Source organism: Oncorhynchus mykiss, chromosome 10, assembly GCF_013265735.2.
Source record: "Oncorhynchus mykiss isolate Arlee chromosome 10, USDA_OmykA_1.1, whole genome shotgun sequence".
NCBI lineage: Eukaryota > Metazoa > Chordata > Actinopteri > Salmoniformes > Salmonidae > Oncorhynchus > Oncorhynchus mykiss.
Window position 1 is genome coordinate 28,712,410 of NC_048574.1, and position 24,718 is coordinate 28,737,127.

General features: G+C 43.1%; 2 protein-coding genes across 4 annotated transcripts in view; one reads left to right on the forward strand and one right to left on the reverse strand.

The window, feature by feature from the left end:
* rars1 (arginyl-tRNA synthetase 1) overlaps positions 1-16,958 on the forward strand; it is a 29,995-nt gene extending 13,037 nt beyond the window's left edge. For both annotated transcript variants that reach the window (XM_021618001.2, XM_036990026.1), the window contains exons 5-15: positions 3,561-3,661; positions 3,786-3,907; positions 4,270-4,390; positions 4,641-4,770; positions 5,478-5,582; positions 6,511-6,689; positions 7,238-7,347; positions 8,134-8,239; positions 9,149-9,321; positions 12,712-12,959; positions 16,710-16,958. In XM_021618001.2, coding sequence (XP_021473676.2) covers positions 3,561-3,661; positions 3,786-3,907; positions 4,270-4,390; positions 4,641-4,770; positions 5,478-5,582; positions 6,511-6,689; positions 7,238-7,347; positions 8,134-8,239; positions 9,149-9,321; positions 12,712-12,959; positions 16,710-16,819 — 1,505 coding nt within the window. In that variant the 3' untranslated portion in view covers positions 16,820-16,958. The remainder of the gene's footprint in view (positions 1-3,560; positions 3,662-3,785; positions 3,908-4,269; positions 4,391-4,640; positions 4,771-5,477; positions 5,583-6,510; positions 6,690-7,237; positions 7,348-8,133; positions 8,240-9,148; positions 9,322-12,711; positions 12,960-16,709) is intronic.
* Positions 16,959-19,393: 2,435 nt separating this feature from the next.
* Positions 19,394-24,718, reverse strand: part of LOC110533612 (rho GTPase-activating protein 7) — an 83,702-nt gene continuing 78,377 nt past the window's right edge. For both annotated transcript variants that reach the window (XM_021618003.2, XM_021618005.2), the window contains exons 13-14: positions 24,496-24,669; positions 19,394-20,787 (exon numbers count right to left, since the gene is read on the reverse strand). In XM_021618003.2, coding sequence (XP_021473678.2) covers positions 20,691-20,787; positions 24,496-24,669 — 271 coding nt within the window. In that variant the 3' untranslated portion in view covers positions 19,394-20,690. The remainder of the gene's footprint in view (positions 20,788-24,495; positions 24,670-24,718) is intronic.

The window sequence follows — 24,718 nt, forward strand, 5'->3', positions numbered from 1 at the left end:
GCTCACTGGTCACCATAGCAGCACCCACTCGTAGCACGCGCTCCAGCAGGTATATCTCACTGGTCACCCCCAAAGCCAATTCCTCCTTTGGTCATCTTTCCTTCCTGTTCTCTGCTGCCCATGACTGGAATGAATTGCAAAAATCTCTGAAGCTGGAGACTCACATCTCCCTCACTAGCTTTAAGCACCAGCTGTCAGAGCAGCTTACAGATCACTGCACCTGTACATAGCCCATCTGTAAACAGCCCATCTATCTACCTACCTCATCCCCATACTGGTATTTATTTATTTTGCTCCTTTGCACCCCAGTATCTACCTGCACATTCATCTTCTGCCTGCCGATCTACCATTCCAGTGTTTAATTGCTATATTGTAATTACTTCGCCACCATGGCCTATTTATTCACTTAACTTACCTCATTTGCTACACTCACTGTATATAGACATTTTGTTTTATTTTGTTCTACTGTATTATTGACTGTATGTTTTGTTTATGCCATGTGTAAGTCTGTGTTGTTGTATGTGTCCAATTGCTACGCTTTATCTTGGCCAGGTCTCAGTAGCAAACAAGAACTTGTTCTCAACTAGCCTACCTGGTTAAATAAAGGTGAAATAAATAAATAAAAATGTACACTCTGGCCCACCTACTGTTGCTAGCCCCAATTCTGACTTGTGCGCTGATATCTGCTTAACTGATTTCTGCTCTTGTAAAAGCCTGTGTTTTCTGCATGTTAACTCTAGAAGTGTATTACCTAAAATGGATCAGTTGAAATAAAAAATACATTCTTAAAACTTCTCTGGGATATGTGGGATGCTAGCGTCCCACCTGGCCAAAAGCCAGGGACAATGCAGAGCGCCAAATTCAAATAAATTACTATAAAAATCAAACTTTAATTAAATCACACATGCAAGACAGCAAATTAAAGCTTGTCAGAACATGTCAGATTTCAAAAAGGCTTTTTGGCGAAAGCAAACGATGCTATTATCTGAGGATAGCACCTCCGTAAACAAAGAGAAACCATATTTCAACCCTGCAGACGCGACACAAAACGCAGAAATAAAAATATAATTCATGCCTTACCTTTGACAAGCTTATTTTGTTGGCACTCCAATATGTCCCATAAACATCACAAATGGTCTTTTTGTTCGATTTAATTCCGTCAATATATATCCAAAATGTCCATTTATTTGGCGCATTTGATCCAGAAAAACACCGGTTCCAACTTGCTCAACGTGACTACAAAATATCTCAAAAGTTACCTGTAAACTTTGCCAAAACATTTCAAACTACTTTTGTAATACAACTTAGGTATTTTTTAACGTAAATAATCAATAAAATTGTAGACGGGATATGTGTTCAATACAGGAAGAAAACAAACTGAAGCATGCTTTCTGGTCACGCGCCTCTATCTAACAGTACACTTCAAGTGACCCTCGTTCAAGATGGCCGTACTTCTTCATTACACAAAGGAATAACCTCAAACTATTTTTAAAGACTGTTGACATCCAGTGGAAGCGATAGGAACTACAAGAAGGTCCCTTAGAAATCTGGTTTCCCAATGAAAACCGATTTGAAAAGAGTGACCTAAAAAAAAAAATCTGAATGGTTTGTCCTCTGGGTTTCGCCTGCTAAATAAGTTCTGTTATACTCACAGACATGATTCAAACAGTTTTAGAAACTTTAGTGTTTTCTATCCAAATGTACTCATAATATGCATATCTTATCTTCTGGGGATGAGTAGCAGGCAGTTGAATTTGGGCATGCATTTCATCCGGATGTGAAAATAACCACCAAGAAGTTAAAAAATGGGTTAGCTGCAGGGGCTCTGGCTTGAGGATTATCACGCTCTAGCCTAGCTAAGGCCGCGTGCAGGACCGCACGTAGTGAGGCAGAGCTTTCTTCAGAGCCTCGGAATGACTCCTCTGACCCATCTTTAGCGTTGAGACTGAATGGGTCCACAACAGTGGTTGGCACCTCCTTCACCATATTGGGTGTGTTGTCTTCCTGGTCACTAAAGTGCCAGTTGGATGCCCGAGTGGAGGGTGTGCTAGAGGGTCCCGACTCAGGGGGCTTGAAGGAATGCAAAAGCATAGCTGCGCTATCTCATAAGATAAGGAATTGACCTTTTACTGGTGGGCTCCATCGGTTTTGTGGGCTTTCCCTCTTTTGGTGGCCCTAGTTGGGTCCTGGCAAACAACAAAATTTAAAAAAAAAACAGGCCCTCCACTCTAGCTAGATGCACTTCCTTCACAGGCTGGATGGCACAGTTATTGCAGGGGTCAGAAAAGGCCTCACGCTGGTGGCCTAGGCAGGCGGGGCACCGGTCATGACCATCTTCTACTTGTAGTTCAGCTCCACAAGAGGAGCTGAACAGCATCAAGGTGATGCGGTGTTCTCTCCTGAAGAAAATAAATGCTAAAATATAAATATATAACATTTCTTATTCAGTACACTGATTTGTCAATTAACTAATATAATGATGACTGGGAGACTGTATACAACAGCTACCACAATACACAGTAAGGGTAGAGAGCTACAATAATGTGTCGGGAGCTGTGCAGCACCCACAAAATAATTTTAGAGCTATGACCACAGGGCTGGAGCAGGAGGCTTATTTATGCAAAACACGAACAAATGCCCGTCATTTGGTAAGCCATGCTGACAACACATTGGCAGCTAGGTGGAGTGGGTAAACTAGCTAGCTTGTAGCATGCTAGTAATACCAATGGATAGGGAATATCAGGGGGAAGCATTCCGAATTCACATTTTATAGCTGGCTAGGCTAACAATCTTCCTAGATGTGGTTATCTAGGGGTTTGACCCGCTTAAGTTGTATATAGTCGAGGGATGACTAGTGCCTGGTGGCCATGAAAACAAGCACAGCAGTGGAGGATATCTTGACAAGGTTAGCACTGGAGTACGGTTGCCAACAAACACACGAGCTGGTGGGTATAAGACAAGGAAGCCCGATATCCTCTGATAAAAGGGATAGGTAGGGAAGAGCTGTCACACAGCCTTGGAGGGTGAATTTCACACTCTGACCCACACGTCACAGGCTGTTGTTGACAGACTGACCGTAAACACAACTCACAGAGCACAAAAAGCTATGGGAAGATGCGATCTGAAAAACGGGAGCCGCGGAGCAGTCAACTTTGTGAGAAGAAATAAGAGGCAGTGTGTGGTCTGACGTACAGTTATATATGAAACGCAGAGCACGTCCTCCCACGTTGTCATGTCATCGGCGTGACTTTTTAGTTTCTACTGAAACTGTAAATTCTATGATATTCAATAGGCCATATCACAACTGGCACTGACTTTGAGAAATGTACATTTACAATTTTATTGCGCTCTGGCACCTAAAAAGTTAGCACTACACCATGAGCGGGAAGAGGATTCTTCTTTTGGGGGCGGGTTGCCAATTTATTTAATTCATATAGGCTACTCTGTTTCTCGCGGATGTCCCGCAAATCATTCTCTTGTTCCGCACTTTAAATGTGATCAATCTTGGTGAAACATCTGGCTCCTTCTGTCTCTTGTTACATAGCTTTTTGTGCTCTCAGGGTTCATCAATGTTCACCTTAAGAGATCGTTTGTGTCCAAACTGCTGACCAACCTGCTACTCAACGGTGTCCAACCTCCTCCCTTAGAGAGCAAGAAGAAGGTAGGCTAATATCCTGCTTTTATGGACCCAACTGGTGCCCTTTTCCAGTTTTAAATGTGGTTGAATCTGATATGTCCCATGAAAACTATTGGATGAATCTTATGCGGATGTGTGTGTTTCCTAGGTGGTTGTGGATTTCTCATCTCCAAACATTGCCAAGGAGATGCACGTAGGTCACCTGCGCTCCACCATCATCGGGGACAGCATGTGTCGCCTGTTTGAGTTCCTAGGCTACGACGTGTTGAGGTCAGTAAATCAGTCAAAATGTGACAGACATATAAATTCAGTTAATCTTTTTTGAATTGTACTGGTATCACTTTATGATACAGAAATTACCAGGTATTTACTTAAAATGTAGTAAACAATAATAACCTATGAATATGAAGAGTTTCTGTATGAAGAGTTTCTGTGTTACCTTATCAAACAGCTGTAACAGTTGTCAGTTACTAATATACCATGACTCAGCCAAATGAATACCAACAGAGGCAGAGCAACCCCTACATTTCAGTTAGTTTATTTGACTCCCTGCCCTGCGCAGTATATCCTGTTATTTTGTGTTTGTTTGTTTACCATGTCGTCACTGCATGTGTTTGTGTTGTGTTCCCTAGGCTGAATCATGTGGGGGACTGGGGCACCCAGTTTGGCATGCTCATCGCTCACCTGCAGGACAAGTTCCCAAACTACCTGACCGTGTCCCCTCCCATTGGAGATCTGCAGGCATTCTACAAAGTGAGTCCACCCAAAATACAAAACATTTAAAAAATGGAATAAAGTTGACCACTACAGATGGTGGTGGGTTTAAAAAAACTTAAAGGGAATGACATCAGAAATGGCATGTCCTTTCGTCTGGCCAAATGTTGAGTTGTGTAGACTGTCCTTGGCATACATTACATACTGTTCCTCACGAACTGTCATCAAATATGTTACCTATTGTCTCCCCTGATGATATGAGTGATTCCTCCCGGTCTGTCTGTGCCAGGAGTCTAAGAAGCGTTTTGACGAGGAGGAAGACTTTAAGAAGAGGGCCTACCAGTGTGTGGTCAAGCTGCAGAGCAAAGACCCAGCCTTCATCAAAGGATGGAACCTCATCTGTGATGTTTCCAGGAATGGTGGGTGCGATGAATGGATAGATAAAGGGGTGCTGAAAGTAAGCAATTATAGTGAAGGCTACGTTTTGTTCAAGGGTTAGACCTAATGCCAGTTACTGTGAAGAGTCGAAAGTAACTAGAGTCCTAAAGATGACATTATCAGAAGTAAATTCACAAAAATATAGGCCTAGTACAGTAGTTCAGCTTTTAATGAAAGGTCACAATCAGACAGACAGATAAAGTTGTGGCGTTTGCCATTTTGGAGTTATTGACATCGTCAAAATGGGGGTTCACATGGGGTGATGAGTTCATGGTGACTACTCTATTGTCAGTTCGGTTTCATTGGGTTTTTTGTGTGTGTGTGAGAACGCATGTGTGGGTATGTATGATAAGGGCATGACAGGCCTGAGTTGTCACAGCGCTCCATATTGTGTGATCTCTGGGAGGATTTAAAGCTTCACGTGGCAGACAGGGAGGGAGAGCGGGATGAATGGAAGGAGAGACACACTCAATGCCTTCATTAGCCAGCAGTCTTGTCCCCACTGAGACCCAGCTGAGGAAGGGCATTTGGGTTGCTCCATCCTTTTCTTTCTCCTCCATTTCCTCAACGAGTGACTTTACTTTCTCGTGTCTCATCCAAAGACATACGACGTAGTTGGTGTTGATTTCCCCCTAGTGTTTCTACTGAACTCCAACACAGATCCAACTCTTGTCTTTTTGTCTCGTAGAATTCCAGAAGGTCTACAACTGTCTGGACATCCAGATCATCGAGAGAGGAGAGTCCTTCTATCAGGAGAAAATGATCGCCGTGGTCAAAGAGTTTGAGGCCAAAGGTCAGTCAGTTTAAATCAAGGAAAACAAAGCTAGCTTTACGTTGTCATTCAGTTCATATTAATGTTATTCATATTAAGATTGTACTCTTCACCTCAGGTGGGTTGCTGTCCTGCAAGGATTCCCAGCCAAGGGGGCACAACCCTCAGTGGGAGACAACTTTTCGTGGGGGGGTATGGGACCTTTTTTGATTTGAGGGGTGAAAAAAAGTTAATATTCAGTTGTTTATACCGATCTAAAACAGTACATACATCCGCAAAGCTTTAGGCTAGAAACGAGGTAAAATGCCAGAGGAAGACGCAGCCCGGATGCACATAGGAATATCTTTGGATTGTTTCTCTGACATTCAGAAGTTGAGCTATGACCTTCTAAAGTTGAGGAGTCAAAGAAATGTGACTTTGCTTGGGAAGTAATCTCATATGTCTGACTCTGTCGCTATCAATTGATCTATTCACTTTCTGTATTTAAAAAAATATATATATTTAACCTTATTTAACTAGGCAAGTCAGAACAAATTCTTATTTGCCTACCCCGGCCAAACCTGGACGACGCTGGGCCAATTGTGAGCCGCCCTATGTGACTCCCAATCACGGCCGGATGTGATACAGCACGGATTCGAACCAAGGACTGTAGTGACGCCTCTTGCACTGAGATGCAGTGCCTTAGACCGCTGCTCCTCTCGGGAGCCCTAAAAGAGAATATCTATAGCCTACCTAAAATATATCCTGAGTCTTGCTAAACTATGTAGAATTGCAGGAAATTAGCTTCTAAGCAACATTTTCCAAGGTCCCTCAAATTAACCTGGGAAAAAGGTTGGGGACTCCTGCTGCACTGTACAGTGTTTGCTGTAGTGTGTACGTATCCAGAAGGGGGCACTGTTGACTCAGCAATTATTTTTCTTTCTTTCTTTCGCTCTTTCTCCCTCTCCAGGCCTGGTGGAGATGGACGAGGGACGTAAGATAGTGTTTGCCCCGGGCCAACAGATCCCCCTGACGGTGGTGAAGTCTGACGGGGGCTACACATACGACACTTCAGACCTGGCCGCCCTGCGCCAGCGGCTCTTTGACGAGAAGGCAGACATCATCATCTACGTGACGGACAGCGGCCAGGTGAGGAGGGGGTTGAGGGAGGCAGAGGAGAGTGCTTATATTATTGCCCGAGTGCTGGTCTGTTTTTTTGCTGTCATGCCAAACATGTTTGGCTTTTACAATGACAGCATTGGAGTTGGCAAGAGTACAAACAGATCTGGGACCAGGCTAGCTCTGTTGTGCCTCTGAGGTCCTCGCTGTGAGACGCCACCGGTGTCACCTGCTGAAAAGGTAATCCTCTCAGGGTCAGTTGTCTGTGTCTTGGTTTCTCTGAGCCGGAGAGAGAAGTAAGATACTGTCAGAGATGGGCATGAGTAGAGGACTCCAGAGTACTGCCCTCTCATTGCAGTTCAACACCACAATGATTGGCTTGTCTGTGTGTTCACTCTCATTTTTAGGCTGTAAAATGTTCTACTGGAGTGGATTGTACATGTGAAGTCATTATGTTTACTTGCAATGTTTTGCAACCATCCTTTATTAGCCTGTCAAACTCGGTTTAAACATTTAACTGGTGCCCAATTCATGACTAGTTAATTATGCGTATGTGTGATTTTTTTTTCTCACTACAGGGCACCCACTTCCAGGTGGTGTTTGCAGCGGCTCAGATGATTGGTTGGTACGACCCCAAGGTGACACGAGTGGAGCATGCTGGCTTTGGAGTGGTGCTGGGAGAGGATAAGTGAGTGTCTACAAATTACAGATTTTTTTTCCAGGGTCCTATTCATTAGCGCACAAAAACAAAAGTTTACAGAAAACTAAAATGAGTGCTTCTTATTGGACAAGTCAAATGAGCCCCTCCTGTTTTAGTACGTTTTCTTCCATTTGGTGTCTAATGAACGCGCTCCAGATTCACATACGCCAACAATCACGTGATGGCAACAGACACATGCCTAATTAAGCATTCATAGCGCTGTATACTGTGTTGGGCCATTCAAGAGACCACCGTCCCACCTGCTACGTCAGCCTATCATCATATTGAATTAGCACTCTTAGGTTTTATTTGTTCATTAATTTGCTCTATTGGCCCATAAGTCACACATCATCTAGTTTTGTGTATGACTACTAGGAGTCTCGTTACCGAGCAGACAATATCACCCAGTGCATTAATAAAGCATCAAACACAGTCAGAATGGGTTGTGTTGGTCGTAAGAGGTTGGAGGGGTGGTGAGAGGCGCAAGCTAAGTGGTGGTTTGTGGTTAGAGCCTGGTACTCCACTGTTGGGCTGAGAGGGAGCTGAAGCCCTGTTCAAACACTGTTCACTCAGTCAAATACTAGAAAGTGGAATAGCACACATCGTTTCTAATAATAATTAATTGAACATGATTTTACTCATTGAACATGATTGGATGGAGCGACGTAAGACCACCATTTTTTTCACAGATCCAGTTATGTGTGATTAATGGTGAAGGAATGGAAGAGTTCCTGAAGTGTTGAGTGAGTATTGTCCTTCCGTCTGTCTCTTTAGGAAGAAGTTTAAGACTCGGTCTGGGGACACGGTGAGGCTGATGGACCTGCTGGACGAAGGCCTGAAGAGGTCCATGGACAAACTCAAGGAGAAAGACAGAGACAAGGTGAGATAGATGCTGCCTGTGTTTCCATCAATACTGTGTAGCCATTTGTTTCATCCTAGTACCCTCCTGATTCTATTAGTCAACTCTTCTTCAAGGCCTTAATAATCCAAATAAATCCTGCAGGACACACACACATTGTGAGTAGAGTGTAAAACACATCTCTACAGCCTGAACGATGTCTCTATCTAGTCTTTATGTTCCAAAGGCAGAAACGCACGCTGCTTCCACCTGGCATAGCTGTCTGCCTGCGTGCCAACTGCAGCCGCCTCTTCTTTTCTTTCAGTCTATGACGCAAGAGGAGGTGTTCTGAATCAGGGTTTCGCTAAGCCTATAATTGTCAAGGATATTGAAAGTTACACATGGTGCATTAAATTATGCAGAAAACTAAGTATGCGTATAATCGTCCTGCTCCCTGGGGCGTAATCAATTTAGCAAATGATGGCGGATGGGGCCAATTCAGATCTATTCTGAGATCTTTGTTTTGTTAGTGCAGTAAGTGTACCCCCGCCCATGCCCTATGTAGTTGGTATCAGTGGCACCACGGGGCTGGCCACACGCCCAACCCTGCCACCTTCTCGTCCCAACCTAATTTAAAGACACCTGCCCGCACTGCTCAAAACACACTAATGCACACAAACCCTATACACACACATACTAAAGAACACATCCCCACTCTGTCCGTACCTAACAGGGTATTGGACTCGATGTGGATGTTGGAAGAATTAGACTGTGTCCAGTGGGGAATGTGGGGTTTAAGGCATGAATGACAGGTCAGACTCATAGCAGTACAGTATTTCAACCTGTCCCAGATGCGTTGTGACACACAGAAACAAGTTGTGATCTGTGTCAGATGCCCAGTGGACTAAACACATGTCTGATTGCCTGGAACTCTGATCATGTCTAACTCAGGTGCTGAGCACAGAGGAGCTGACCAAGGCCCAGCACTCGGTGGCATTCGGCTGCATCAAGTACGCCGACCTGTCCCACAACCGCATCAACGACTACGTGTTCTCCTTTGACAAGATGCTGGATGACCGGGGCAACACGGCCGCCTACCTGCTCTACGCCTTCACCCGCATCAGGTGATCCTTCGCTGGGCTGTAGGGAACGGCAACCAGCCCCTCCGCTGGTTCTCTCTCTCCTCCCCTGAACGTACTACGGGCTCTGTGGCATTGCGCCCAGTCTGTCTCTATTGATCTGCACACAGAGAAGGAGGGGAAAGAGACGTTTTCCCCAGGATGGTTGATGGTAACACACTGAGTCAATAGAGCACCACAGGTGGCGGCAGACCCACACTTGGGGGGGGGGGGGGGGGGGGGTTATACACGTACACACTAGGGGAGTACTCATACACCAAACTCATGGTTCGGTACGTGTTGTGGTTTTGGAGTCATGGTTCGGTTTCGGTACAGTGGGAATATTAAATACCGGCAGTTACTGTAGTTAATTACATTTTTAAATATAAAGACCCGTTCTGAAAGGACCCGAGCACAACAAGACCCGTGTTGTATTGACCTGGTTCGATCCAGACCCGATCTGATCCCAGGAAGGGAAGCAGAAGAAAAGTCCATTTGTAAGTTACTTTATTAACCAGAGCTGATAAAGCGCGAGTGAGGGAGCGGTGCCGCTCTAGCAGGCAGAGGGGCCTTGCGGTGTGTGTGCTGTGAGCGAGTGACACGGGCAAGGAGGGAGGGAGAGACGGCAACCAACCAAGCCGATTCGCACTAGTAGACTAATTTCTAGCTTGTCATAGCTAGATTATTTATCATCCATTATGATTACAACTGCAGCAAACCTAGAGAAGCTAGTTAGCTAAACTAGCTAGGCTAATTGAGGGTACATGCGGTTTCTCCCTGTCCTACAGTTACAAATAACAACACCTCCAACACCTCAGATTATTAACTAGCAGCCTACCTGTTGGCTCTTGGTCTTTGTAGCATGTCCTCATTTAATTACATCATTTTAATTCCTTTTTCAGTTGATTATTCAACCTCCTAGCTTGATCAAATGGCTACCCGGGCTATTTGCATTGTGTGCCTCCCCCCAACCCTTATTTTACGCTGCTGCTGCTACTCTCTGTTTATCATATATGCATAGTCACTTTAACTATACATTCATGTACATACTAACTCAATTGGCCTGACCAACCAATGCTCCCGTACATTGGCTAAATGGGCTATCTGCATTGTGTCCCGCCACCCACCACCCGCCAACCCCTCTTTTACGCTACTGCTACTCTCTGTTTATCAAATATGCATAGTCACTTTAACCACATGTACATACTACCTCAATCAGCTTGACTAACCAGGTGTCTGTATGTAGCCTCACTACTGTTATTTTCAACTGTCTTTTTACTGTTTTTATTTCTTACCTTTTGTTCACCTAATACCTTTTTTGCACTGTTGGTTAGAGCCTGTAAGTAAGCATTTCACTGTCAGGTCTACTGTGGTTACACCTGTTGTAGTCGGCGCACGTGACAAAAAAACTTGGATTTGATTTGCCACACATGGCGGTTCTATGACTGTAGTGCTGCTCTGGGGATATGCGATTGACTGACAAAAACAAGCTACAGACATGCAGCACTCTCTAATGAAAAGTATCGGCAGCAGCATCATCCCTTTTTCTCTCTCAGAATCGGCTGCGAAGGGCTGCTTGAATTCAGAGCGGAGACTAAGTTGTTGTCTTTGCCTTTCCATCTTGCTCCGGTGGTAGGAATACTGGCGTAAATATGCCAACATGATTGAGGTGTTGGCAGCTGCATCTGCTATTCTCGTTGAGCAGTGGAGAAATACTGTTAACGTTTTGTCCACAACTGTCAATCGCCGTTGTAATCTACTGGGAAGCCAAAATGTTCCTGAACTGGAGATTTAAACGAAGGTGGAGGATCCCCCAATCCTGGTTCATCCACCCCACCACTCCCCATTTTACAGAACTACACAGAACAAAAATATAAACGCAGCATGTAAAGTGTTGGTCCCATGTTTCATGAGCTGACATAAAAGATTCCAGACATTTTCCATCCGCACAAAAAACGTATTTCTCTAGCATAGTGTGCATTTCTCATTTGACAAGATAATCCATCCACCTGACAGGTGTGGCATTTCAATAAGCTAATTAAACAGCATGATCATTACACAGGTGCACCTTATGCTGGTGACCATAAAAGGCCACTCTAAAATGTGCAGTTTTGTCTCTCAACACAGTGCCACAGATGTTTAAAGTTCTGAGGGACCATGTACGTGGCTTGCTGACTGCAGGAATGTCCACCAGAGCTGTTGCCAGATAATTGAATGATAATGTCTCTACCATAAGTCGCCTCCAATGTTGTTTTAGAGAATTTGGCCGGACGTCCAACTGCCCTCACAACCACAGACCACGCGTCGTATGGGCGAGCGGTTTGCGGATGTCAACATTGTGAACAGCGTGCTCCATGGTGACGGTGGAGTTATGGTATGGGCAGACATAAGCTACGGACAACAAACTCAATTGCATTTTATCGATGGCAATTTGAATTCACAAAAATACCGTGACGATACTGAGGCCCATTGTTTGTTTTTTGTTTTTTTAAGTTATCTGTGACCAACATATGCATATCTGTATTCCCAGTCATCTGAAAATCATAGATTAGGGCCTAAATACACTTAGTTAATATGAGGAAATCAGTTAATTGAAATAACTCAGTAAAAGCTATGAAATTGTTGCATGTTACATTTATATTTTTGTTCAGTATAGTTCCCTGCTGCGCCTCACAAAAGGATAGTTTGAAATGTGCCAGTTAAGATATACATTTTTATTACAACATGCGCATAGGCTGTAGTTGTTTTTATCAGAACATACATTGCTCAGATCGGTAAGTAAGCATTTCACTGTTAGTCCACACGAAGCATGTGAGAAATACAAGTTGATTTGATTTACTCAAGGCGATGGCATACAACACAGCGTAGGCTTAAGCCTATAGGCCTAGTGTATATTTATGTATTCATTCAGGTTCACAAAGAGGACCGAACCGAGGTCCCTGAACCGAAAGGTTCAGTACGTGTACTGTTGTTACATCCCTAGTACGCACACACCTTGCTAATTTAGTTAATTACCAGTTTATTTTTTTTATTTATTATTTTTGCTTGATTGAGCATTGTGTTTGAAACCTCGGGATGTTTGAAACCCCAGGATGCTGCTCATCTTGTAAATCTGTGCTTGTAGATTTAGAAAGCACAAAGTCTCTTTTGATAGCCATTGATGCTCCAACCAACTGTGCTGTCTGGACCAGCAGCATCACCTGTGATTATCTTGTCCATTGTGGTCCCACCTAACAAGTGTTGTTATTATCATGTATTTATATGATAACTGCATAGGCAGGCTATCACAATATACAGTATGCACACCTTATAAAATGAAGAGAAAAAAACCCATTGTCTGACATTAATATCCTACTCAACTTAATATCCCTTCCCCTCCTGTATCTATATCTGAAGGTCCATAGCCCGGCTGGCTAACATCGACGAGGTTGCGCTCCGTAAAGCAGCAGAGACCACGGATGTGCTCCTGCAGCACGACAAGGAGTGGAAGCTGGGCAAGTGTCTCATTCGCTTCCCTGAGATCCTGCAGAAGATCCTGGATGACCTCCTGCTCCACACGCTGTGTGACTACCTGTACGAGCTGGCCACCACCTTCACAGAATTCTACGACAGCTGCTACTGCATCGAGAAGGACCGCCAGACCGGTAGGGAAAAGACCCTGGGGTGGTAGATAATGACAGTTGTCCATCTTTCTATCAGTCTATTTGTCTGTCTCAATTAATCTATTCATCCATCCATCCATCCAATGATCCATACTAAATGCTGGTTCTATATCTTTGCTGGTTCTAAATCTGATATATTTCTTGGCTTTGCCAGTTGGTAATTGCTTTCATGCACTGCCCCAGACTTCTGCTATTCTCACATAATCCTAAATAGCCCACTGAGAGGGACAATCACAAACATCAGTCAGAGGGGTGGTGTCAGAGAGCAAGCATCGTTGTTAACCGATCCACTAGCATCTGTTAGCATTTACCCTACTGTGGGCCACATCGCTAATGCTAAGTCCTATTACCCAGGGTTTAGTAGATCAAAGTGTATTAGTTTAACATTACTGTTGCAAGTTAGAATAGGATAATACACATGGTGCCGTTTTTCTCAGTCACTGATAGTCACTCAGTTAGCTCATGTCAGCTAAAATGTTTAAGATTGGTAAATTTGTCTAGTGGCCAGCTATCTAAACATATTAATCATGGTCGAATTACCAGCTTGGGTGCCTCCATTGATTTTGTTAATCTGTCACACTCTCCCTATGGAAAAATGTGACATTTGCATGACATTTGTTAAATCTTCTCTCTGCCCCATGGCAAAATGTGTAGAATTGCAGCAAACTTCCTTTAAAACAGCAACAGATTTTCAGATTTTTATGGCCCCCAACCCCATCAAATTGTACACAGCTATAATAAATGAATAATATATAAGAATACACTTTTTTAAGGTATTGAAGTATAAATTACCAAAGTTACGATAGATTGCCGTAGATTTTCTTTTAATTTGTGAATATTCCACTAACGTTGGTAAATTACTGGTAGCTTTGCAACCCAACTCATGCCTCCTTTTCTATTCGCACCAAAATTACAATTTATTTAATTGAATTGCTTTGTGAAAGCCTAACACTAATTTCGTATTTTATAATTTAGCTTGTCATGTAGGCAATAGAACAAGCTTTCAAATTATGCCAACCTGACCCAGATTGAGATAAAAAAAAAAATGTAAAAAGCAGTTTTTGGATTGTGTAAACAACAATCGTAATTGTGATTGCAGGGTTGTGTTCCAAACAAATAGTATGCTTGCTCTAGTTCCTCAGCGGCACAGCTTGGAGAGCTAAAAAATGAAAAGGCACCTTATAGTTGAAGACTCTTTGATTCATAAAAGCGCATTGAAATTACTTATGAACTGTGTACACTTTATAGTGGTGTGTGTGGCCACTTGGAGACACTAGTTAGTCATTTCACTCAAACCCTTGTCATTTTTTTTCCTTACTGTATGTTGCACCTACTCCACATTTTACAGGAATATTCTTATGATACTGAATATATCCAGAGTATTTTCAGATTTTTGGGGCAGCAAAAAGTACAGTAAATGTAAAATGCACAAAATGAAAAGTGATGTTTGGATTCAGTCTTGTCAGGTGAACTGTTGTCCTCAATTTTGTTTGAATAATTTCCCTATAATATCCAAACTCAAATCAAATTGTATTTGTCACATTTGCCGAATACAACAGGTGTCGACCTTACCGTGAAATGCTTTCGTACAAGCTCTTAAATTAACCAACAATGCAGTTTTAAGAAAATAGAAAATAATAATCTGTTCACTTTTACTTGCTACCATGTTTATAAATTTAATATTTCTTCTCTTAGAAACATTTCAATTTAGCCCAATCCATATAGACCAATTCACACGAGTGTAAAGTTAACCTTTTCCGTTTAACATTGTCTTTTGTTATGAATATGGCAGCTTGTTTTCCACCCTTCAGTAAGTAAGTTACAGTTCAATGAAGGGCATTTGGGTTTTAGCCATACAAATAGTCTATGGGTGGTTCTCAATAACATCATATACAGTGGGGCAAAAAAGTATTTAGTCAGCTACCAATTGTGCAAGTTCTCCCACTTAAGATGAGAGGCCTGTCATTTTCATCATAGGTACACTTCGTGGGGGACGACATGTTTTAGTGTAAATTAATTTGGAAATGGTATTATTTGTCAATTACAATGACGTCCATGTCCTTAATGTCCTGTCTGTGTAATTTGCCCTCTCCCCCTCATTACTATCTTAATTAGGGGTTTAGCAGCGAAGCTGGTGAAACCATATTGCTTTTGTTGGCTTTCATTATTATTATACCGGGTTCTTCCCCCAAGGAAAATAACATGCAAATTCCCATGATATGGTAAGGCCTAGGACGGCCCAACTTGGCAGGATGGTAAAAGCCCATGGGCTACACCCTCTCATGCATTCTCATGCCAATGGTGGCGCTATAAGAAGTGATTGAAAATGCCAGCTTTGAAAGCTCACGCCCTTCACCCCGTTTTGAGCTGGAGTCCTGAAATGTAGTATGTAGATCTCTCTGCTCACAAGGAACACATTTACCTCAAGGACCCATAAAGTCCGTCATGATGGATTTTCTGCCATTTGGAATTTTGTGAAAAAGGCTTAAAACGTTGCTACTCTAGCACAAATGACCGATCTGCAGAAAACTTGATATCTGGCATCTAAGGACCAAGGTGTCTCAAAGTACTTTTTTCCAGGCTAGTATGTCAAACAACATGGCCTCTACTGACCAATAAACATTCAAATGGGCGTGGTCTCACACATAAATGCCTATAAATCAGTCATGGATATTTGTAGTGTAATTAAACTTGGTACATGTGGCAAACACTGTCAAGATTCAGCATAACTGGGGCCTCGCGAGTGGCGCAGCAGTCTAAGGGACTGCATCGCAGTGAAACCCATGAGGCACAATTGGCCCAGTGTCGTCCGGGTCAGTGGAGGGTTTGGCCTGCCGGGATGTCCTTGTCCCACAAATTGGTGCGGCTGGCTTCCGGGTTAAGCGAGCAGTGTGTTAAGAAGCAGTGCGGCATGGCAGGGTTGTGTTTTGGAGGATGCATGGCTCTCGACCTTCACCTCTCCCGAGTCCGTACGGGAGTTGCAGCGATGGGTCAACACTCTAAACACCAATTGGATATCACGAAAAAGAGGTAAAAAAAAAACAACAAACAAGCACTTTTTATATTGACCACACGGTGGCACTATAACGGGCACATTTTGATATCTCTTGATCTGTTTGACACAGTGATGAAATTCAGAACACATGCTCAAGGTTATGAGTCTAGCTAACCTGTAAAGTATGGTTCAGTTTGGCCACATTGTGGTGCTGTTGTACAGGGAAAAACCATTCATGCAAAAGCTCATTGTCTCATAGCGGCCATATTATTTCAGTTGGCATCTTGGAAAATAGTGCATTTTTTAAGATGTGCATCCATAGATGTTATATTCCAAATATGTTGTCTATCAGTCCAGCGGTTCTGGAGAAGAAGACGTTAAATTAAAGAAGTCAACATCATTGAAACGGGTCCAAAATGCATCAAAAGCTTGATTTTTGAGTTCTGATTTGGTAAGTGTGGTAAACAGTAAAGAAGTAGGTCATCCCAGGGCAATTTGTCCTGGCACAATGGGCACACAGCTGAACTCCGTCAACACTGCTTGCAGCTTTAATTTCTATTGGATCTTCTCATCATGTAGCAATATGCCCCATGGATCGTTGAGTTGTGAATATTGCATAGCATCATGTCTATTTAGTGACTTCTGTTATTAAGCAATGTTATGTGATTTTAGTGGAATTTGATAGGTTATTTCATCCAAAGATCTATGTGTTTACCCATCTTTCACTCACTCAACAGGTGAGGTGGTGAAAGTGAACATGTGGAGAATGCTCCTGTGTGACGCCACTGCCGCCATCATGGCTAAAGGCTTCGACATCCTGGGCATCAACCCGGTCTCCAGGATGTGACTTCAGTGACATCACCATGCTGTCCTCCCAACTCCTCAGACTACAAGAGGGGGGGGGGGACTCTTCAACCCATTAATGTCACCTGAGATTTTACTGTATACCAAATAAAAAATACTGCTTGTAAAAAGTTTTTAAAAAATGCTCTGGCAACATGCTCATCTTTCTCCATATAAATGTCAGAATACCAAGAGATTGAGGAATGGCTGGAGAGGCTGCCAAAACAGCAATACTGACCTGGGCTACAGCTCAATCATTGCACATGGGGTCCAAGATGGCGGTGTTACATTTTATCTTGGTTTATTGTAGTAAACCAATAAACACTATTTCAGATGAAATACAAGAGAAACATCCAGCACACTGTAGATCGCAAAGGGAAATGTCCAAAAAAGGAAGCTTAAGTAGCTAAACGTATCCATTCGTTCTTGAAGCGTGTCGCTTAAATAGAGCACATTATTTGGACTATTTGAGTATCATTTTTGGGACGTTTGCCTTTGAAGTTGACAGAAGGTTTTCTGTCGTCTTAGTCCAGCTATCCCATCTGTCATCCAAGTCTATATATTTGAAACCCAGGCACCTGTGTTATTGGTCACTTGAGGACAGAGAGACAGAAGTGAAGACTCTTGCTTTTCCTGAAAAATATTGCGAATCAGTGGTGTATGAATCATATTTTTCATACTTTTCAATCCACTTTCATGTCAACACTCAATGCTATATATTTTTGTTAGACTCCATCATTTTCATACAGTGGAGATTTAAATGCCTGATTCACACTACATGGCTGACCCAAACCATACTGTTGGCTCTATTTTATTTTCACATTGTACTTTTCAGCATGGTTCCAACAATAATGGTGTATCCATAACCAGGCCAGCCCAGTACAGCTTGGCTTGGCTAGGCTCAGTTTTTCCTATAGTGTTTATCCAGCAACAGAGACTTGGGGACAACCGTTGTTCCCCCCGGTGACAGTGGTAGTAGCTCCTCACCTTGGTTATTTCCATACATGCCAAGGTTAAATGAACACCAGTGATGTGAATGCCTTGTCCCATCCTGATAATCAGCTGTGTGATTAATGGAATAGATTAGGCCAGCTAAATGGACCATTGCATATTATTGACTCATTTCACAGGTAGCCGTGGACCCACAGGTGTCGATTACACCAGACTGAAGTTCTAAATTACACATGATAACAAGGGGAAGGAGAAATAGCAAGAAGACTGATTGGTTTGTCTTTCGATGCCAAATAGCCCATGCTGTTATGGTTGGAGCTACATTGTAAAATACCATATTTTCTGTGCAGGTTCGATTAACAAGGTGCATCTAAGACTTTGCACAGCTCGTGCCTTAACTGGCTTTACATAGTTGGTACTTTCAGATCCATTGGAGCATAGGGTGTCCACCATGGCTTTCCACTTCACTCATTACTGTGTGAGGACTTTTGTCCCATGCCAGGGTTTCATTGAGTTTGACACAGCATGTGGTTGCATTAGACTTGCGGCCTTCAACTATACTCATTAGCCTCTCAAATGAAGTTGGACTAGCCTGAATAACCCCAAAACCAACATTGTTTTCTCTGTCTCTTTCAACTAAGTGTTCTGTGTTAGCAGGCTCACTAAATTAGAGAACAAACTCTTTATAGATGATAAATTATAGATCTCACTCTCTGAGGCAGCCCTCAAGACTTTAATTGTAAGGCTGTGTATGCCCATGGGAAAGTTATGCACTGTTGTAGATGGACTGATGCTGTAAAGGATGCCGCGAGGTGAGCAATATAATATTGTTCCAAACTCGAGTTGAGCTCATAAACTGCCAAGAGGAAGTCTCTGTGTATGATCCATCACCAGAACGTATTAAATATCCATACACTTTATTTGTATTCATCTTTTATCATTTCACTGCATGACTTTATAGACGCTCCTCAAAGTGATTCCCAGTGCCTTTATTAAAAATGTATGTCTTCCACAAAATGGGTACTTTGGTGTGCAGGTCCCTGGTTGAAGGACAATATTCTAAAGGAGTTTTGACAGAGGCTTCAGGAGGAAAATGGTTTGCCATGTTTTGGCACCAAGCTTCAATAGCACGTGCATTAACAATAGGAATATAGATCCCTCAGCAGTAGTCTATGGTTCCATCTTATTCTGCCCCTCTGGGTCAGCCAGCCAGGTGACTTCACTGCACAAAATTAATGTGTTTTTCCTCAAGTGTCTACTTCAATTTCCATGGACTGTAGTCACATCCCAGTCTTTCGTGCTATACTACTAGGTTACCAAGTGTTAGGTGGTGAGAGGAGAGGTTATGCGTCAAGGATCTGTTGAGTAATATTTCTGGCCTGATTCCATCATGACCTCTTCTGACCTTTGAGTTAGTCATCAAGTTGTCAAGACACTTCCTGATTGCGCAACCTTATGGAATGGATTTACCTGAACCCAATCTGAAATCTTCGCCAGTCATTAGCGCTGTTATATGCTATACGTTGCTGTTATTCAAGACTGTTATAGGAATTCCAACAGTCATCTTTTATATCCAGCCTGATTGCCTAACCATGTGAGATATTTTTACTTCCCATTCTCATGCAGTTATTCAGCATATTCCTGATATTAGGCCAATGCCTCAGTACTAAGTGTTTTAAAGTGGATTGAATTATGTGATCTTGGAGATGACTACGATATGCAAATGAAAATTATGCAAATATGACACGAGTGGGCAGTTTGACAGCATAAATTATTTCCTAAGTGTATTGTAACAGGGAGAGAGAATGTTTGTCTTTGGAAATGAACATCATAAGCCCAGACCTGTAAATCTTCTCTGATGGAAGCAGTGTGACACATCTTCCTCTGGCTGTTCGCTATTTCAGGGTCTTCAGAGGGAACAATCAGTGTGACTGGCTGGGATTCAAGCAGGCCATCATCACGACACACACAAAAGCGAGAAGGCTATAGAGAAATCAACATTTTAATCAGTTGTCATTATTGATGTATCATTTCAATTCAGCACACTAATTACAAAGAAAGGTACGCTGCAGTTTTTTTCATCTTGAAAAACAATATTTAAATAAATCTCTTAGTATTGCTAAATACATTTTGTTTAATCATTTTAAGAAATAAAAGCCATTTAATAATAAATTGAACAAGATAAAGCACACTTATGAATATGTACATGTATAAACATACTGTCATACATTTGTAAGTTTACAACATTAGACACTTTTAAAGCCAGAGCAACACTGAAGTGTCAAGTCAAATATACACACATACAAGTAAAATTAAGTAATATTCTTTTGACAGTAAAATAATTTACAGAGTACAGGTTTGAGGACCGCAACCTGCCTCACTGGATATCTGTCACAATGGCACATGTACAAGAGAATCTCCTCAGTTCTCAACTGCAAGACGAGGCTTTCCTAAATCCTTGACTTTGCCCTGCTTGAAAGTGTGACCAACCGAGGGTTTTATCGCCAAAAAGGTATATTTTCTACTGAACTGTCACACAAGGCCCTGTTCTAACTCTCTGCCGGAGGCCCCCCTGCCATGCATTAGGCCTGAAACAGTCACTTAAATGGGATGAGACATTTCATTACGGTGACAGGCTCCCGAGTCACTCTTGATAACGCAAAGCTCCGCCGCCTCCGCCTGAACACTTCATCAGACGACCCCTGCTGTGAGTCCGCTTCTGGAATTCACATCAGGTCTCGGGTATAAAACAACTTCTCAGCCCCCCCCCCCCTCTCTTGCCTTCTACTCCCTCTTTCATTTCCTCTGCTACAGCTGTATGCCTGGAGGCTTCTGTCTATCTGTTTGTGTTGTTCTCCTCTCTCCTCCTCTTTTGGCTCGACAAGGCCTGGGCTCTGTCTCGGGACTATGACTCAGATCTTGTTCTATCTATGGTCAGGTCTGAAGGAGTCCCTGATAGCCAGCAGGTTGGAAGCCAGTAGGTGTCCACTCACTCTGTTGTGCCACTCCTGGGACCGGCCCCTGGAAACCACACAGGAAAAGGAAGTTAGTACACAGGAAGCATCACCAGGGTTCAGATGAGACAGTCGGAGAAACACAAGGGCCACATGTCAGGCAGACTACACTGCAGTTGCCTGCCAGACCAAACCATATCAGTCAGTCTGCAGGTTTCCATCGACCAACGTTTATTCTACAAAAGCAATGTCGCAAATTATTGCAACATGTGTAATGGAAACCGCAGATATAGGATACATTTGACATTTTTGTCATTTAGCAGACGTTCTTATACATAGCGACTTACAGGAGCAATTAGGGTTAAGTGCCTTGCTTGAGCACATCGACAGATTTTTCTCCTAGTCGGCTCGGGGATTGGAAACAGCGACCTGGTTACTGGCCCAACGCTTTTAACCACCAGAAATGTTCTAAAGATGGACAACATTTTTATCTGTTCAACAGGTGTATTTTTTCTTTAGTCTAACTTTCTTTATTTTATTATTAAACGATAATGGAAACTTTTTCAAATAAATTATGATTGTTGAATCAGGTAACTCCACATGTCATTCTGAAGCTCTACTGCTTGCTAAATATACACTGCTCAAAAAAATAAAGGGAACGCTAAAATAACACATCCTAGATCTGAATGAATGAAATATTCTTATTAAATACTTCTTTCTTTACATAGTTGAATGTGCTGACAACAAAATCACACAAAAATTATCAATGGAAATCAAATTTATCAACCCTTGGAGATCTGGATTTGGAGTCACACTCAAAATTAAAGTGGAAAACCACACTACAGGCTGATCCAACTTTGATGTAATGTCCTTAAAACAAGTCAAAATGAGGCTCAGTAGTGTGTGTGGCCTCCACATGCCTGTATGACCTCTCTACAACGCCTGGGCATGCTCCTGATGAGGTGGCGGATGGTCTCCTGAGGGATCTCCTCCCAGACCTGGACTAAAGCATCCGCCAACTCCTGGACAGTCTGTGGTGCAACGTGGCGTTGGTGGATGGAGCGAGACATGATGTCCCAGATGTGCTCAATTGGATTCAGGTCTGGAGAACGGGCGGGCCAGTCCATAGCATCAATGCCTTCCGCTTGCAGGAACTGCTGACACACTCCAGCCACATGAGGTCTTGCATTAGGAGGAACCCAGGGCCAACCGCACCAGCATATGGTCTCACAAGGGGTCTGAGGATCTCATCTCGGTACCTAATGGCAGTCAGGCTACCTCTGGCGAGCACATGGAGGGCTGTGCGGCCCCCCAAAGAAATGCCACCCCACACCATGACTGACCCACCGCCAAACCGGTCATGCTGGGGGATGTTGCAGGCAGCAGAACGTTCTCCACGGAGTCTCCAGACTCTGTCACGTCTGTCACATGTGCTCAGTGTGAACCGGCTTTCATCTGTGAAGATCACAGGGCGCCAGTGGCGAATTTTCCAATCTTGGTGTTCTCTGGCAAATGCCAAACGTCCTGCACGGTGTTGGGCTGTAAGCACAACCCCCACCTGTGGATGTCGGGCCCTCATACCACCCTCATGGAGTCTGTTTCTGACCGTTTGAGCAGACACATGCACATTTGTGGCCTACTGGAGGTCATTTTGCAGGGCTCTGGCAGTGCTCCTCCTGCTCCTCCTTGCACAAAGGTGGAGGTAGTGGTCCTGCTGCTGGGTTGTTGCCCTCCTACGGCCTCCTCCACGTCTCCTGATGTACTGGCCTGTCTCCTGGTAGCGCCTCCATGCTTTGGACACTACGCTGACAGACACAGCAAACCTTCTTGCCACAACTCGCATTGATGTGCCATCCTGGATGAGCTGCACTACCTGAGCCACTTGTGTGGGTTGTAGACTCCGTCTCATGCTACCACTAGAGGGAAAGCATCGCCAGCATTCAAAAGTGACCAAAACAACAGCCAGGAAGCATAGGAACTGAGAAGTGGTCTGTGGTCACCACCTGCAGAACCACTCCTTTATTGGGGGTGTCTTGCTAATTGCCTATAATTTCCACCTGTTGTCTATTCCATTTGCACAACAGCATGTGAAATGTATTGTCAATCAGTGTTGCTTCCTAAGTGGACAGTTTGATTTCACAGAAGTGTGATTGACTTGGAGTTACATTGTGTTGTTTAAGTGTTCCCTTTATTTTTTTGAGCAGTGTATTTTTTCAACTATAGAAATGATGTTTCTTTGCCGGACAAGGATTGTCCTGACTCAAGAGTTCTTTAATTGTTTCATCTTGCTTTTCTTTTTGCTTGGCAAGTTTCACTATCCGATTATTTCTAATCTACAGGAATGCAAGTTTCACCATGGCATGGACTGTGGCGATATGTTGCCACGTAAGAAGGATTACAATTATGGAAAATATTTGTCAAGTATTGCATTCTATCCATGCTGGCTTTCGCAGACTACCTGAGACATGAAACAGATAGGTGGGAGGGAATAGCCTGTCACCAATTTATTAGGCCTAATGCGCAACTTGCCTAAATAGATCATGGAAACACTTCAACCACTTTTTATTTATGGTGGGACGTCCTTACGTGCAGCTGTTTTTATCGACACAAAATGACTAAATGGAAACGCACCGTAGCATGCAATTAACTCATCCATTTTAAAGGCAACCTTTTCTAAATATCAACAAAAACAATCGCTGGACAAGTTAATGGATAACTAGTGACGTGACAAGCAACCATTGCTGCATGTAGCAATACCGCAATATAGTCTGCCTGGAACGCAACCAAACCTTGCTGCATGAGACACACTGACAGACTCTTTCACTTTCAATTTCCTCTATATCCTCCGATTGGATCAGTCTCATTGGCCTTCGCTGTTAAGCTTAGCAGACTGAAGACCAGTGAATTTATTATCGATAATAGGAAAACATTTCACTGCACCTATCGGGTGTGTGACAATAAAAAAAATGGTCTAATGCCACTGGCACTACAAATAAAGCCAATACATTTTAAGCCTGCCAAGCTCTTTTCTATGAGTATTTAAAGAGAGTAGAACAAGGCAGAGATGTTCTCCATTGCTGCTCAGTTCTGATGTAATGAAGTGAGAAAAACCTGCAGAGATAATCGTGTGAATCTGTCTTGTTGGCAAACCGTCTCGTTCAAATCTCACTATGCTGCCTTACTGAAACTCCTAGTGTGATGAAAGTGTGGCTAAGTGAGTAGTCAACTACTTCCACTGATGCTGGTCCATTGGAGCAGTACAATATATTTCAGTATAAGACACACTCCCTCTACTTTCCCCTCATTCTCTTTCAGTCTCTCTTTTGACTTCCCTCTGTCATCTTTTCATTTAATCTCTCTCTCTCTGTCTCTCTCTGTCTCCTATTGCTTATAGACACCTGTTTTCCATTGCCTGGCTTGTTTCATTAAATCAGCTGAAACAAATGGAAATAGCGGGGGTCTACAGAATAACCCAGCAGAACCACGCAGGGAATAAATTGATCATGTAAGAAGCAGAAAATCTAGAGAGAACTTTGAAGAGAGCTAAATCAAGTTGTACACAAGGGGTCCCTTCTTTCTGTTCATTTCTTTATTTAGTCTCTTTTGAGAAGCTGGGATTGCACTTGAGATACTGAAGGTAAAGAATAAGCTAGTCTCTGGATATATTTTTTAAAGGCTCTGCATTTTCTCAAATCTTTCATATTCTCTCACACCCTCCCTCTCACTTCCTCCTCCCCTCTTACCCTCCCTCCCTCCCTTCCTCAGTCTTTCCTACCTTGTATCTGTACGACAGAGGTGTGTAAGTCGGGACTTCTTAGCCCCCAGGGGTTCTACCAGGTAGAGGCAAGAGAGGACCTGGGCTCTCACCCCCTCCATGGGGGCCTCGCGGTGCTCTGTAGACACAGCCGACACATAAGCAGGACCAGCCGACAGGTCTGACTGCCAGGTCCTGCATGGGGAAATGATAGGAGATTATTCTGGTTAATTTAAAAACAGAC